The sequence below is a fragment of the Equus quagga genome, chromosome 3, assembly GCF_021613505.1.
Source record: "Equus quagga isolate Etosha38 chromosome 3, UCLA_HA_Equagga_1.0, whole genome shotgun sequence".
Lineage (NCBI taxonomy): Eukaryota > Metazoa > Chordata > Mammalia > Perissodactyla > Equidae > Equus > Equus quagga.
The window spans coordinates 40720345-40736898 of record NC_060269.1 but is presented as its reverse complement, the minus strand read 5'-3'; the positions used below and the strand labels follow the sequence as shown (position 1 = coordinate 40736898).

Here is a 16554-nt window from a genome sequence, read left to right as displayed (position 1 = left end):
GCCAAAGTTCTGCACCTCTCTGTGCTTCAGTGTTCTCATGTGTAAAATGGAAATAACTCCACCACACACCTCATGGAATCGTAGTGAGGACTGAACAAGTTAACACAGTAAAGTGCTTGGGACCGGGCCTGGCATGTAGTAAGCATTCCAGCAGTGTCAGCTGTTACTTTCATTTTAGTTTCTCCAATCCACTGTTTTCTCCAGCTTCCAGGCCTTTGCATCCCCTGTTGCCTCCATCCAAAACACTCTCTCCAACATCCTGATCACGCTACAAGGTAGTCTGAGGATGCAGGGGGCAGCACCGCCTGGAAACTGCTAAAAAGGCAAGTTCTCAGGCCCCAGCCCAGACCTATTCCATCTGACAATGGGGCAATCCGAGTTTCAACAGTCCCTCCAAGGGATTCTGATGTACACTAAGGCTAGAAAACAAAAGCTTGCACTTACCGTGATCAAGTCTACTGGATGTTTATTCATCTCTACCCTCTGCTAGGTTGTAAGTTCCACAATGGCAGGGATCAGTGTCCATCTTGTTGGTCAGTCTTCACTGGTAGCTCCTTGTAGGTGTTGAAAAATGTGAGCCACCACAAACTGGAATGGAGTAAGCCATACTTTGTAAGTCAGACTACCTACTTGAGTGTTTCCTCTTTGTCTATTGCCCTAAATTCACACGAAGTATTCCCATAGCCTTGCATAAATGTTCCAGTTGGTTCCAGCCCTGAGTCCAGGCTTGGGCTTAAGGCTAAGGGGAAGGAGAGCGCCCCCTGAAGGTGGAGAGGACAAAGGCACGTTGTGGGTAATTTCCCAGGGGAAAGCAGGTGTCCCCAAACCGCACAGGGGCCAAGAGGACCTGGGTTTTCTCCCCCAGCGGAGTTTCTCTCCTTTGTCATCTGTGGAGGAGCCAAGTGTGACTCCACCAGGGAACTGTCCACATTATTAAAACTGCAGATAACTGAGGGGAAAAGGGGCAGTGGGTCCAGGGAAAGGGACACGACTGAGCATGCAACAGAGGTTCAATCTCCCAGCATTCAGACAACCACCTTGTCTTCTGATAAACACTTCTGAGGGAGAGAGCTAGGGGAAAACGACCTCTCTTCCTCGCTCCCTCTCTCACCTCCATTTCTTACTCTCCGTATTCCCCGTATCTCTTCCTACCTACTGCTGAGCGGTCCTCCAGCCCCATCACCTGGTAACAGAACCGCTGGTTCCTGCCCAGCGCACAGGCCAGGGCGCAGGCTGTTTTATTAGCGATGGTGGTTGACGACTGCTTCGCTACAGAGGGCCCGAGACCCTAAGGGTCTCATCAGTAGTGATGGGGACGCTGATAGTGAGCTCCCATCGCTGGAGGAGGCCAGGGCGCTGGCGAAGGGCGGAGGGGCGGTCGCGCCCGAGGGCTCCCGGCGCCGGCTCCCGCACAGCCCGAGGCGGAGCTCTCCTCTCGGCCGCCGCAGGCTCGGCCCCGGCGTCCCCGTGGTCGGGGCTGCGCCCCTCTGCGGACGCCCGGAGACCCTCCACCGCCGGCTGTGCGCGTTGGAGGCATGGCGCTGGGGGCGGCGGCGCCGGGGCTGGAGGTGCCCCCGCAACACGAGCAGGTACCGGGCGCGGGCGCAGGCCGGGGGACCCGGGGCCAGGGTCTCGAGGCTCACGCTTGGGTTGAGCGGGCCTCACAGACAGGTCTCCAAGACCCTCGCTCCTGCTGGGTGTGAACCCGCCGGGGATGGAGAGGCGGATGACCTTCTGGAAGGTGCTCGTAGCTTCGCCTCATCCAGTCCCACCCCAGGGGAGCCGAACTCCTCTCCATTTCTTTCTCTCCTTATTCGCCTCCCTCTCCTCCTCCTCTTCCTATTTCCCTCCTCCTCCTTTCTCCTCCCTCCTTCCTTCTCTTTCTCCCCACTCAACTTTGTCTCTTCCTGGATGCGGTTTATCCGGCTCATCGCCGTCCATCCCCGGCCGTCCATACTGGCTGTCCCCCTCCTCCTCGCTGGAGGGCCCAGGTGAAGGCCTGGGCATTGGAGGAGGACAGCTGAGGGATCCCGGGTATACATCGGCTTGACTCTGTGGTTCTCAAGCTGGAGCGTGCTTCAGAACCACTCGGAGGGCTAGTTAAAACGCAGATCGCTGGCTCTGCCCCCAGGGTTTCTAATTCCTCACCTCCCGGATGGAGCCTGATCGTTTGCAAGTCTAACTAGTTCCCGGGAGGTGCTGCTGCCCGAGCTTTGAAAACCACCGGCCTACCACTTTCTTCCTCCCGCTGGGGGTGATTTCAAACCCAATCATTACTTTGTTTTTCATTCATAGGACATTTCTTAGGCCCTGACCAGGTACCAGGAGCTGTGCTACACATGGGGGAGCAGGGGAGGCGGCGTTGCAATTAGAGGTGGACCTTTCCTCTGCAAGCTTACGTCCTGGAAGGCAGATAAAACAAGGACAAAAATAACTCATAGAGGGTAGGAAGAGATTACTGTCCCCAAAACAGGTCCAGGTGAAGCTTTGTAGGATTTTTAAGAAGCTACAGATTGCCCCTGGCGGGGTGGGGAGGGGGGGGGGAGAGGGCAAGGCTGATGGTGGGGGTGGCGTTTGAGCTGGGCCGTGGAGGATGGGTGAGACCTGGCCATGTGGTGATGAGGGGCAATGAGAATTCCAGATGGAGGGAACAGCAGTACCAAATTGCTTGGAGGTGAAAAAAATTGTTGGGGTTGGGGGCGGTGACCATGGGGAAAGGCAGAGACGGGGATGTTCACTCTGACTGGCAGAAATCCTGGGTTCCTGAAAGCTTGTAGTGAAAGATAAGGATGTGCTAGGCTGTGGGTGGCCTTGGGTACCAGACTGTACATTTGGGATTTAATCTCTAGAATGGGAGAAGCTGTAAGGAAACTCCATGGCTTCCTTTCTGGGTTCAAACCCAGATCATCCAAAGGGCCTATGGATGGAGAGCTCCGCACACTGGGAGGGGCAGAAGTGTCACTTTTGCTGCTGATGTTTGCTCTCCTGTAAGGCTGACGTCACTGCCTTGCCCACTGTCCTCAGGAGGCGTGGTCCCTCCGTTAACTCTGCCCTGGGAGGGACTCACAGCTATTCCCGTAAACCCCCTAGCAAGGCTGTGTGGTCCTGGGACCAGCAGCCAAAAAGTGTCACCTGGGAGCCCATGAGAAATGCAGAGTCTCAGTCCCCACCCCAGACCAACTGAATTAAAATCTGCATTTTAACCAGACCCCAAGTGATTGCACATCAAAGTTTGAGCAGTGCTGGTTTAAACTTTACAAGACATGAGGATAATCAAAGAAAAATAGATATGGTTGCTGACCACCCCATAAAAGTTGACTGACCACCCTATGTGTGATAGCACCCCCTCACTCTAAACCTCAGTCTATTTTATTTTCCTTCCTCATCCTTACTGCCACCTGAAGCATGTCTGTCTATTTGTGTATCACCTTGGATGGAGCTCCAGGAGATCGGGCACTTGATCTGCTTTGCAGCTACTATATTTCCAGCACCTAGAACAGAGTCTGGCAAATGTCAGGCCCTCATTAAATGTTTATTGAATGAATGAGCATACAACCTCATGATCTGGGACACGAGTCTACCCAGCTCCCCGTGTACCTCTTTATGGCAGACACTGTCTCCCTATTCCCCATCCTCCCCCTCCCCAGCTGCACCCCATGGGGTCCACTGAGCCAGCTGCACCCTGTGTACTTGTGACACTCCTCCAATTTGGGGCGCAAGAGAGGAGAGAGCGTGGATTCAGCAGTTCCCTCTTCTGCTTGTCTGAGGCCAGCTTTTCAGGCTCTGATTCCTGCCCCTCCCCCCCCCAAAGGACCCATCTCTGCCCCCAAACTGCAAAACTGCTCTCTGCCTTGGGGTGGGGCATACACAGCCCCTCCCCTGCTCTTCATCCATGGGAGTTTTGCCCTTGCCCTGTAACGTGAATTTCGTGTCTCTGAACACAACACTCCAAACCTAACATCCTTACCTCCCGCTGACGTGTGTCCCAGGGACATCAGTGTTTTACTGGTCTGGTTTGGTCCTCCTTTTAGCAAGATTTTTCTAACAGATGGATTTTTGCGAGGGAAGAGTTGAAAGTGGGGAAATCAGCTTGGAGTCAGCAGTTCAGGTGAGAAATGATGAGGGCCGGAAGCAGGAGGCTGGCCGTTTTCAAAGATATTGATCGACTGTGTGGTGTACCAGACAGGAGGGATTCAGGGTTGGGTAAGGCCCAGCCCTGCCCTCCTACATACTCAGACAAGTAAATAAACCATCAATGACCGTGCGTTGTGGTAACAGTGGGCCTACTGGAGGGGCCTAACCCAAAGGGCTTCCTGGAGGAAGTGGAGTCGAAGGCAACCCCAGAGGGAGGCTGCGGGTGGAGGAAAAGCATTCAGGGGACTGGAAAGTTCTGCTTGGCTGGAGCAGAGGGTGTAAAGGGGCAGTGGAGAGAAATGAGGCTGAAAAGTGACACAGTGTCTTTTGAGCCATGTTAACGACAAGGGCAGCTTGGATTTTAAGCAGGGGGATGATAATATGATCAGTTTGCTTTTAGTAGGATCACCCTCACTGTTTGAAGCGGGAAAAAGAGTGAAGGCAAGGGCCCCTGGGAGGAGGGGAACACGCTGAACTCCTGGGCCCATCTCTCCTCAGGCTCAGAGAGGCTTTCCCTTCGCGCCCAATCTAAAGAGTCATAGCCCCTCCCCCGCTGGTTATTCTTTATCCCACATTCTCTTTAGTTTCCTCAGAATTTACCACATTAGGTCATTGTTTTCTTCACTTGTTTATTGTCCATACTTCCTCTAGAGCACAAGGCTCAATTCATGAGAACAGGAAACTTGTCTGTCTTAATAACCTTTATGGTATGCCAGCTTCTACCTCAGTGCCTGGCACCCAGGAGGAAGTCCATAAAGATGTGTGGAATGGATGGCATAGAGGCCATCGAGGTGAAAATAAGTGGTTTGCAAGGAGGGTAAAGGGTCTGAGGTGGAGGATTAGGGTCAAGAATGGTGCCCCAGATTCCTGCTTTGAGCCATTGGATGGATGGGATGTGGGGCTACTGAGTGAGATGGGGCCACCGAAATGGGAGCACTTTGAGGGACAATTAATATGTTCACTTGGGGGCGGGTTGAGTTCATGTGTCTGAGGGACATCCAAGTGGAGGTATGTAGGAGACACTTAGAAGAATCTAGATCTCAAAAGTGAGATTTGGCCAGCTGAAAGGAGAAGGAAGGTAAATAGGAATGATGATGCAGGGATTAGAAAAAAGGACTTGGCAACTGATAGACAAGAAGAAGAAAGGAAAGGGCAGAGTGAAAAATGAGTGATTAATTTCTCTTAAGTGACATATGCTTCTGAGGAATATATTCAACATAGACAAGTATAAAAAAGGAGTGAATATCCCAAGATACATCACACCCATGGATCATTCCTGGTAATGTTTTGGTAACCATTCTGGATATCTCTCTCTTCCAGATGTCTCTTTATTCTTTATTCTGTATAACTGTACATTTACATACATTTACATTGATGGGCTCATTGTATACACGACTGCTTTTGCAGCATGCTTTTTCTCTTAACAATATATCATGGAAATATTTCTACATCAATAAATGTGGATCTGCATGATCATTTTAAAGAGCCACATAGATTTCTTTTGTGTAGATATTATAACTCATTAACCAGTCTCCCATGGGTTGACAGGTAGATTGTTGCCAATTTTTCAATATTCTAAACAAAACTGTGTGAACACCTGTGTCATCCTTCCTTGTGTATCTGCTCTTCATTTCCTGAGAGAATATTCCTAGAATATTCTACAGTAGAACAAACACTTAAAATTTTGACATGTCTTGCCAAATTTCTCTCCAGAGAAACGGTCTTAATGTACACCCACACCTGAAGTGCACAAAGAGCCCGTTTTACCTCATCAGCACTGGCTGCCAAACGTTTTTCCCCTTGTCATCTTTTTACGAGAAAATTATACCGCATTGCTGTGGAAATTTTTTCTTTTTAGTGCTAATTTTTATTGAAATTATGTACATCCACAATTTAAAGAGTCAAATAGTTCTACAAGACGAAAAAACAGCAGCCCCACTCCCACTCCACCCGTCTCCATTCCTGATTTCCATTCCCTAGAGGCAATGCCTTTCAATTCTTTGAGCCATTTTTTCTAGTATATGCTCCATATGTTAAATAATACAATTGTGTAATATTTCTTGATTTTTAGTCAATGGTATTATGTATTGATTCTCTGCTGTGGAAGATAAGAACTAAACTAACACCACTCTGTCCACTCTATCCTACTGCCACTGCTGCCCCTTCTTCCATCTTCTCAGTTTAGTTATAGCACAAGTTGTGGCTGTCTTTATCCACTGCTTACATTACTGTATCTATTTGCGTATTTCAATTTCCTTAGTTTTCTGTGTACCACTCATCTTCTCATCCCCAAACCCCCTGCTGGAACAGCACATATCTTCTCAATACGTTGGAACACACTGGCTGATCTCTCAGCTTCATCTTTTTCTTGGAGATGCACTTGGCGAAACCACCTGTGCCCCTGGTCCAGCCGGGATGCCTGCACCTTCCGTCTACTGCCTAGACATCCATCCTGGATGCCCCTCCACTCTCCCTGGGGAGTTCTTTCACCCAGAAGGGAGTGTCCTGGTTGTACTCCTCTTTCCTGCATCTCCTGTTTCTCTCTTTCTCAGTTTACTCTGTTTGAGTGGAGCTCATCCTCTGGGAGCCTCCTGGACAGCACTTGTAGGAGGTAAATGTTTTTGAAATTTTGCATTTCTATAAATGTCTTTATTCTGCCTCCAAACTTGATTGGTAGTTTGTCTATACAAATAATTTTCCTTTGGAAATTTGAACACTTTGTTCTGCTGTCTTGTAACGTGTGGAGCTGCTGTTCCAAAGTCCAGTGCTGTTCTGAGTCTTGATCCTGTGCATATGACCTGTATTTTCTCTCTGGAAAGGCCTTTCCTTTTGAACCTACGATTTTCTAATTTCATGTTGATGTGCCTTGATGTGGGTCTTTTTTCATCCTTTGTGCTAGGCAGCTGGTAAGTCCTCTCATTTGAAAGCAGGTGTCTTTCAGTTCTTGGGAATTTTCTTGTGTAATTTCTTATAAATTTCCTGTTATCAACTGTCTCTACTCTCCTGTTCTGGAACTCCTATTTTTGGACATGAGACTTCCTGTCCAGATTGTCTAATTTTCTTATATTTCTCTCCTATTTTCCATCTCTTTGGGGTTTTTTTATTCTTTCTGAGGGAGTTTGTCAATTTATCTTCAACCTTTCCTTTAGATTTTTTATTTCCATTCTCATATTTTTCTTTTCTAAGAGCTTTTCTTTGTTTCTGTATATTTTTTAAAGCATGGTGTTCATGTCATCATGGATGCATAACTCTTGCCTGTGTCAAACATCTAGTGATCTTTAGCCATCTGCTTGTATTTAAGAGAAGACACTAAAACACTGTTCGGAAGCTCTTGTGAATGGGGAGAGCTTGTTGACAGGCTGGCCGCACTAGAGGGTGACCCAGCTGGGCCTTGTCGTAGGGAGAACACTGACGATCCATATCTGTACGTCTTTTCTCTTGGCCTGGATGGCTTCCCCAGAGAGAAATCCTCTGGTCTTCTGTGTGCAAGGGGTATGTCTGGCTGCCAGTATTCCCAGCCAACTAGGCAGGCCTGCCTCTACTAGGCCCAGGATGAGAGTACAAATAAAGGCCCACATGCCACATGTCTAAAGATCATAAAACAAGCTGCTCTGAAAGCACTGTCTGCAGGTCCACCCGTGACATGCAGCCTGCTTGACTCAGAGGCTGTAAGAGGCCATGCTCTTCCCACGCAGCCTGCTGCCTGCAGACCTGACTGTAGCAGGGGTCTGCTGGGCCCGGAGGGGTGGTAGTTTGGATGTGTATGTGTTAGTTTCCCAGGTCTGCCAAAACAAGAGAAATTTATTCCTTCACAGTTCTGGAGGCCAGAAGTCCAAAATCTAGGTGTTGTCAGGGCCGCGCTCCCTCCAAAGACTCTAGGGGAGTATCCTTCCTTGCCTCTTCCAGCTTTGGGTGCCTCCAGGTGTTCCTGGGCTTGTGGCTGCAAATCTCCAATCTCTGCCTCTGTCTTCACATGATCTTCTCTTCTGTGATTCTCCTCTGTGCCTGTGTGTCTCTGGGTGTCAAATCTCCCAGTGACTTTCTCTGATAAGGACACTAGTCATTGGATGCAGGGCCCACCCTAAATCCAAGATGATCCCATCCCAAGATCCTTAACTTGCTTACATCTGCAAAGACCCTATTTCCAAATAAAGTCACAGTCTCAGGTACCAGGGGTCAGGACTTGGATGCATCTTTTGAGGGGACACAATTCAACCCACTACAGTGCCTACACCAGGGACGACAACTGATCCCATAGGACTCCCCAAGGTCCCTGGTAGGTAGCTCCCCTGCTGCACGCTTCACTTCTCAAACTCAGGATTTCTAGACAGTTCTTAGCTGTTCCCAAATGACCCTACCACAGTGGAGGGAAGAGAGGCAGCGCAGTGATGAGGGAATACCCGTCTGCCTTCACCTGCTTTGGATGGTTTGAGGGGGCCAAATGTAAAAACTCCATCTCTGATTTCCCAGAGCACAGGCTGTGCTTTTTCTCCTCTCCTTCTCCTCTAATCCACCTGGGGTGTCTCAGCCCCACATCCTTCCTGTCCAGGCAATTTCTACTCAGTTACCAAACTTTCAAAATATTTTCATAAGAGATAGAAAAGACAAAAAATAAAGTTTTTGTGTTTCCAATTTGAGATGCACAGAGCCTTCTAAAGCAGGGCAGAGGCCCTGGGGCCTGATCTCGGGGTGACCTGCCACTGAGGGACCGGGCTGGGGCTCTCTCCCTTCAGATGAGGACTTTTGATGTGGTCTAGCCCTGCTGTGTGTGCCTGGTGCCTCTGAGCCCCACTAGAATTCTACCAGGGTTGGGATCGCAGTCTTAAACCGACTTTCAGCTGAACCTTCTATTGGCAACCCCACTTGCACCCCCACTTCCAGAGTGCTAAGACCCCTCAGTCTCTCAGCCCTCCCAAGGGTCTTAGCACAATCAGCCTGCTTTCATGAAGGCTTTTACACAGTTATTCCTAGTGAGCTGAACATCTTTCCATAAATGGATTAGTCACGTGTATTTCCTCTTTTGTGACTTTCTTGTTCACATACTTTGCCCTTTGGAAGGGTCCATCTCTTTTATTTAAATTATAAAATTTTATTTAGGTTATTAACTTCTTGCCTCTCACGTATATTGTATTTTCCCCAGTTTAATTTGTCTTTCAAATATAGGTGATTATAATGTATTTGATTTTTATGTCCTCAAAATCTGTCAGTTTTTTTACTTTATAATTTCTAGGCTCGACATCATACTTAGAAATGACTTCTCCACCACATGATTCTTAAATTGCTTACCCACAGTTTCTTCTAGTACTTTCAAGATTTTCTTTTTTGCATTTAAATATGTGATCCATCTAGAATTTATTTTCAAGTGAGGAATTAGGACTGAATCCAGCTTTCTGTTTTTTCCAAATGCCTAGCCAATTGTCTCAGCACCATTTATTGAACAATCCATTTTTTCCTCATTGATTTGAAGTGACTCATTTATCACGTGTTCTTGGGTCTATTCACAGAACAGAGTCTGTGTTCTGTTCATTCATCTCTCTTGTTATCCCTGGGCCAATACTGCTTTCAGTTAATTTCTGTGGATTTCAGTGTCTGGTAAGCCAAGCTCCCAGTCTTTATTATTTTTCTTCTGAATTTCCTGACTATCTTTATATGCTTACCCTTCCAGATGAATTTTAATGTCATTTTAGTTTCCAAAATACATCTTCTTAAGATTTTGAATGGGCTTACGTAATAATATATCAGGAAAAATTGTCAAAAAGTAGACTCCACCCCAGAAAAAAATATTGTACAATAAGGAACTATTACTAAAAAAGAGATGTCCCTAAGAGTGTCACCACGACCACCACCACCACCACCTTCATCATAGTTTGTTTTTTCCTTAGGAAATAAGAGTATTGTTTCAATATCACTTGATCTAAGGAAGTTCTTACTTGTATTTAGCAGAAATCTTTTCAGCCACAATTTCCACTCCCTAAGCTTTCCTGGTCTTCAGTAGAATAATTTATCATGCTTCATTAAAATGACTTGAAATCTGGTGGATAGTTACTCATTTGTGCCCAGGGTTATTGCTAGTAAAAGGCAAAGGGAGTGTTTCTTCTCAACTTAACTAAAAACCCAGTTCCCTGTTTTAAGTTGACTTTAACAAGAAGCACTGTGAACCTGAAGATCGTGAACAGCAAAATGAGGAGGACCCGGGAGTCCTGTAGATTATAGCTTTTATTGAGATAATTGGCCCTTGGATGAAGCATTTTCCTACAAAACTCTCTTATAGTGTCTTATTTATACTCATTGCCCAGTGAAGTAGACAAGAGGAGCTCTTACATCAATCTCCAGTTTCTAATAAGGAAATGAAGACAGACATAGGTTAGTGTTGTGCCCAAGGTCACCCAAGGAACCAGTCAGCTCAGTGTTCCGTGCTGGGTGGTGCTGGGTGGCTACATGGCTCAGGGCTTCAAACCCATGCAATGTCTTCTCCCTCAAAGCAGCAGTTAGCAGAGAGGGACCTATCAGACAAAGGAGGGGACTAGGGTATTGCTGCTCTCTGAGGGTTGCCACTAAGGCTTTGCTCCTGGAAGGCTGCATTTGAGCCTAGTTTCTATGACCTCCATTGGAATATCAGGGACCACCAGGTGGGATCACCCAGGGGCAGGGAGCCATGGAGAAGCTGCCAGCATCACCTGATGCCACCCACTTTCTCTGTCTTTCCTGGCATCATCCAGCAAGCCCTGGCACATGTTGCCTAAGCCTCTACTTCGCTGTGTCATCCGGAGCTTTGTTCTCTCTTTTGAGGGAACCCCTCGAGCCTCTGACAGAAGCACAGATTTTAATATGGAACCTGTTTACGTCAAATCAGAAATCCCGGACTAAACTATGGATGGCATTGTTTCTTTCCATCTGCCAGAACTGCTTATGCCATTTGAAGAAAAAAATCTAGTTAATATCAGATTTGTGTAACAAAGGTTTTATTTGTCTTCCCTTCTTTGCCATCATTGGGGAGTTTAGCTTTTAACACTACAGGACTAGGGATTAAGCTATCTGTGCTCTCCATGAAAGTTATAAGATTATGTCTTTCCAATGATTGGCTTTAAAAGTTTCAAATGACAAAATGTAGTGGATTAGCAGTGATCGAGGGACGATATAGCATGTGGGTACACTCAGTAGGTCGTCCCAAAGCACTTCCTGGGGATGGTCTCTGTGCTCTCCAGCTCATTCTGCAAGGGCAAGGCCAGATTACCCCCTTCCCTGGGGCCAGGCTTTAAATTAAATTAAATTAACAGGAGGACAGAAAAATCCTCCAACTAAGTAGAGCCTCTAGTCAGTTCCATTTCTAAAATCTTGAACTTGAAAATGATATTTACTTGTTGGCATCATTTAAGATACCAGCAAAACAGATGTTTTTTAGGGGTTCTCAGATTGACACATCATATCCCAGAAGCCAGGGTGACACTGCTTATTGGGAACCCACACTGTACAACGTTGACTGAATTGCCAAACAGAAACCGCAGGAATGGAGCCTCGTCTGGTTCTCTGATCTAGGAGCAGAATCAAATATTTATGAATGGTGAGCTGATTACTGTTTTGTTTTGGAGTGTGTGTGCTTTAATTCCTTAAGCAAATATATTATTAGGGCTTTCATCCTAAATTATTCCAGTCCTAGGAAACATCACTGTTTTTCATGGTCTGGGTTCCCCATGTAATGCTGTAAAATACAAGCTAAGAAAACAAAGAAATTTTGAGAAGAGCTCTTTCTATGTTTTTCAGATTTCTCACACAAAACTTTCTGCGGATGATGAGTGGAAGTAAGTGATTAGTTTTCTTTTTATAGCTGTTATAGTAAAATTAGATTTCCATCTTAACAGTTTAACTTAAATGAAGCCATCAGTTTGTTTGTAAATTTCCCAGGATAAAGAAGGTGGGTTAGCATAGCCATGCGCGCACAAAGATATAGACCAAAACCACAAGGATTCCATCTGTTTTCTACAGTGTGTTCTATACAATCCCACAAAGCTAGATTGTATGTCCTTCGAAATAGGGCAGTGTCGAGTTAGTATTTGTGTTAGGCACAAGATACATCAGGTTTTCTTTATACGCTGTTTCCCCTGTGTCCTGTACCTACTGCAGAGGCATTGGGCCCCTGTGGGCACCAAATGAAATGAAATAAAAATGCAAAGTTCCTCTTTTTTGCATTATGGTCATCAATTATGAGTGTATTCCTAATCAAGATGGGAAATACTTATTACATTTGTATACTACTTTCTACTTTCCAAAGTACTTCCACACAGGTTAACCATTTGAGATGCATTTTCATTAGATATACACAAAATAGATTAATGTCATAAGGCAAATTTCGTTTTATATCTATGCAAGTCCTGTTTTAGACTGATGATAAATTCACACTTCTATCTACATCGCCAAAATTGAAAGCCTGTTTGTTACATAGAATATGAAATAGTTGTTTTGGATTTGGGGCTGTAAAAACTATAACTAAATTCTTATACCCTTTTATTTTTCTTCATTTCCCATTGCTTCAGAGGAATGAGTGTATCTTTTAAAGAGGTTCTGGAAATGATTCTCATCTTCTAAGCTCAGCTAGGAGAATAATAGCCATGTGATGTTTTTTAGCTTGCTTACCTGATGTGAACTTTACCTTCTTCGTTTGATAAATGCAGGGGTTTCAGCTCTGACATTCTAAGATTCCGTCTCAGAGAAGCTGAGCTACAGCAGGAATATTTACGAGGCTCTGCAGGCCCATTTCTGTGTATTCTCCAGCAGGGGGCACCCCTGGGATTCAGATGGGGCCCTTTTCTGAAACTTTCCACACTTCTCGGCTCTTCAGAGTAGTTGTAGAAATGCTGTTAAAGCGGGAGAACCCAACCCGTATACCCAACAAGCGCCTTTAAAGAATCACAGTGTTGTGGCACAGAATATTTCTCCGCAGTGTTTTCTGATTAATACACTAGCTAAGTGCATACTGTAACCAGTCGTAAGTGGACATTTTAAGAGATTTAGTGACTGATGGTGCCCCATTGAGGGTGAAAGATAATGCTAACCAATATTTATAAAGTAATTAGTTGGCAGCATTTATCGTTCTTCCCCCTTTTCCCTAATCTTGACCCTGGACCTCTTTCGCTCCGGGCCAGTGATTCTCAATCTCATGAGGAATCACATGAGTTGAGAATCACATGAGGACCTTTAAAAAGTACAGATGCCTAGAGCCCGTCCTGGAAAGCTTTGTCCGTTTACCAGGGCTGCCATAATGAAATACCACAGAGTGGGCAGCTTAAACAGCAGAAATGTATTCTCTCATAGTTCTGCAGGCTGGAAGTCCAAGATTAAGGTGTCAGCAGGCTTTGGTTTCTTCTGTGGCCTTTTTCCTTGGCCTGCAGATGGCCAGCTGCTCACTGTGTCTTCCCATGGTCTTCCCTCTGTGTGAGTCTGCGCCCTAATCTCTTCGTATAAGGACACCAGTCACCACCCACACGACCTCATTTTACCTTGATCACCTTTTTAAAGTCCCTATCTCCAAATACAGTCACATTCTGAGGTTCTGGGGGTTAGGACTTCAACATATGGATTTGGGAGGGGACACAAGTCAGCCCATAAAACCCAGCAATGGTCCTTTAAATGAGGTACAGCTTGGGCGCTGGGATTTTTGAAAGCTCCCCGGTGATTTCCAATTTACAGCCAAGGTCAAGAACCACGGCTCTAGGCTTTCCTCAAGGCTTCTTATGCTTTGGAAGTTAAACCAGATGATAGACTATTTTAGTGGTTTTTCTCTACCATTGTGCAGAAAGTAAGAGTCCAACGAAAAATGGAAACATTCCACCATCATCTGAATGTTTTTGCCTGTCAAGGATAATATTTAGGCCTCTTCTTTCTCCTTATAATGAAAAAAATTTGTACAACTCACTCAGGAGTTTTCCATAGCCCCATGAATAATAGCTCCATAGGCACCATCTGCAGGATATCCTTTTACTTGAGAATATTAGAAATTACTTGAAATTACTGATATTTCACTATTTTTGACTTTCAAAAATAGCAATTTCATAGGATTCAACCTCATAATCACTATTATTTCTCATATAGGTACGAACAAAATAACATATGTGCTTTACAGTTTTAGAACAATCCTGTGAGATATGGAGGGATCCTTATTTTAAATTTGCAAATGAGGAAACGGAGGCTCAGAGAGGGTGAGTGACTTTCCCAAGGTTACATGGCAATGAAGTAGCAGATCAGGGACTGGAACCCAGGTCTTCCTAGGGCCCGTCAGTGATTTTTCCGCCCTATCACCTAACTTGAAAGGACAATGCTGGGGCCAAAACTGCACATGGGAAAGCAAAAGACTGAGAGGAATTGATTTTGCTTATCAACTCTGGCTTCTCCTCTCTGCTGCTCCTTCCCCAAGCCTGGGGGAAAAGGAGGAACCAAGAAAAACTTAGGAAAACTTTGTAACCAAAGCTTAAAAACCCATATATTTGAAATGCACAATTGCTTCCTATGAGTCCAGCCAAAAAAGGCACTTTTTTTCTTTTTTTTTTTTTGCCTAAATGTGCAAGGCTTGAGAGTTTTTCAGATAACCTCATTTGCCGGTTCTAGCCTGCAGCAGGAGAGGATGTACAGGATGCACCGGGGCCATGAGTCCATGCACGTGGAGATGATCTTGATCTTCCTCTGCGCCCTGGTCATCGCCCAGATCGTGCTGGTGCAGTGGAGACAGAGGCACGGCCGGTCCTACAACGTGAGTTGCCCCCTGGTCACTAAAGCCTACCCCTCTGGCTGCCACATCCCTCCTTCGTTGCCCGCTTTGAAGAAAATGGTTTAGTTTAAGTTAGTGGTTCTCAACTAGGTGCAATTTTGCCCCCAGGAGTCATTTGGCAATGTCTGGAAATGTTTGTGATTGTCACGCCTTAGTGGGAGCGGGAGGAGGACGAGAGTTGCTACTGGCACATAGTGGATAGAGGCCAGGGATACTGCTAAAAACGCACAGGACAGCTCCTCATGACAAAAACATCAATAGTGCCAAGGCTGAGAAACCCTGGTTTCAGTAAACCAATTTTCCTTTTGAGCATGAACAACTTTTGCTAATGGCCCAGGAAAAGGAGGATTAGGAATAATAGAAACAAAAGGTTGCGGCTGTCTAACTTTGTTTCATTAGCAATAAACTGTCTTGGCATTGATGGTTTGCATATCCATGGAAATATCCTAATGCAAACACTGCACTGACCTCAGCAGCATGGAGCGCCGTCCCATCCTCACAGGCCAGTCCCTCTGGGCATGTCCATTGGAACTGTGCCATCTCAGGGCCTCAGAGTCATACCCTGAGCCTTGATGAACCTAAGACCCTGCCACTGCAATGGTTAGAGCAGTGGTGCTCAAATCTTAGGGTGTGTCAGAATCACCTAGAGGGCTTGTTAAATCAGATTCCCAGGTCCCCCCCGCAGAGTTTCTAATTCAATGGGGGCCCGAGAATTTGTACATCTAACAAGATGCTACTGGTGCTGGGACCACGTTTCAAGAACAAATGGTTTAGATTCAAGTATGGCCTAAATAGGGAAACATTGCAAAGGAAGAGGTCCTCAATTAACACTCTACATGCTTCTGGGTCTTGACCTGGTCATCGGATAAGAAGGCTTGCCTGTGACATATGACGTGCTGGCTTAGACCAGTATTTTATTTTATTTTCACCCATCATAAAAATTATTTCCTGTGTAGTGCATGGTCTAAAAGAATTCTTTTCAGTTCTGTATAATGTTTAAGTTTAGACAATTTGTCCATTTATTTAGAAAGGAATCTTGTTTTTGTTTTTTAAGCAAACACATTGATTTGCTGTCGTGTCACCACTGTCTTGTCAATTAAAATAAACACCCTCTATATTGCACTTAGACAAATTTTTTTAAGTGAAGGAAACTAGAATCAAACTTCATTAGTTAGTCACTCCCATATCAAAGAAAAGCTCCTTAAATGTATCTTAACCATGGTTTCCTTTATCTGCAAAATGGAAACACCTAAAACAGAATTTCTGGAGTCCTTAAGTAAGAAGAAACCTGGATTCTTAAGGAAGCCATTTATAGCCCTGTTCCATCCTTCCTTTATACCTGATAATTCTCTCTGAATTAGATAGTTTTTAAAATGTTCAGTTTCTGTGGCACCACAGGTATGGATTTTGCATAAAAGGCCCTCGCCCTTGAAAGGAAACGCCACGTGAGCCAACTGACCTTCACTGTATCCCTCCACTCTTCCTCCATTTTTATCTGATGATTTTTGACGTGGCTTACAGCAATAAGCATGTGGCCTTGTCCTGTGTTTGAAGTTGCTCCTGAGTCCACTCTCTGAATTCTCTCACACTCTCTGGGTGACTGCACCCGTCGATGTGGCGCTCGCACCCTGGCTCATCTGGCCACAGATAGCCCTGCCTGT

The 16554-nt window shown here is 45.6% G+C and overlaps 1 protein-coding gene across 1 annotated transcript in view; it reads left to right on the top strand.

Moving 5' to 3' along the window:
- Positions 1–1535: 1535 nt before the first annotated feature.
- RNF175 (ring finger protein 175) overlaps positions 1536–16554 on the top strand; it is a 45866-nt gene continuing 30847 nt past the window's right edge. The window contains exons 1-3 of the mRNA XM_046655716.1: positions 1536–1589; positions 11896–11933; positions 14734–14875. Of these exons, the coding sequence (XP_046511672.1) occupies positions 1536–1589; positions 11896–11933; positions 14734–14875 (234 nt within the window). The remainder of the gene's footprint in view (positions 1590–11895; positions 11934–14733; positions 14876–16554) is intronic.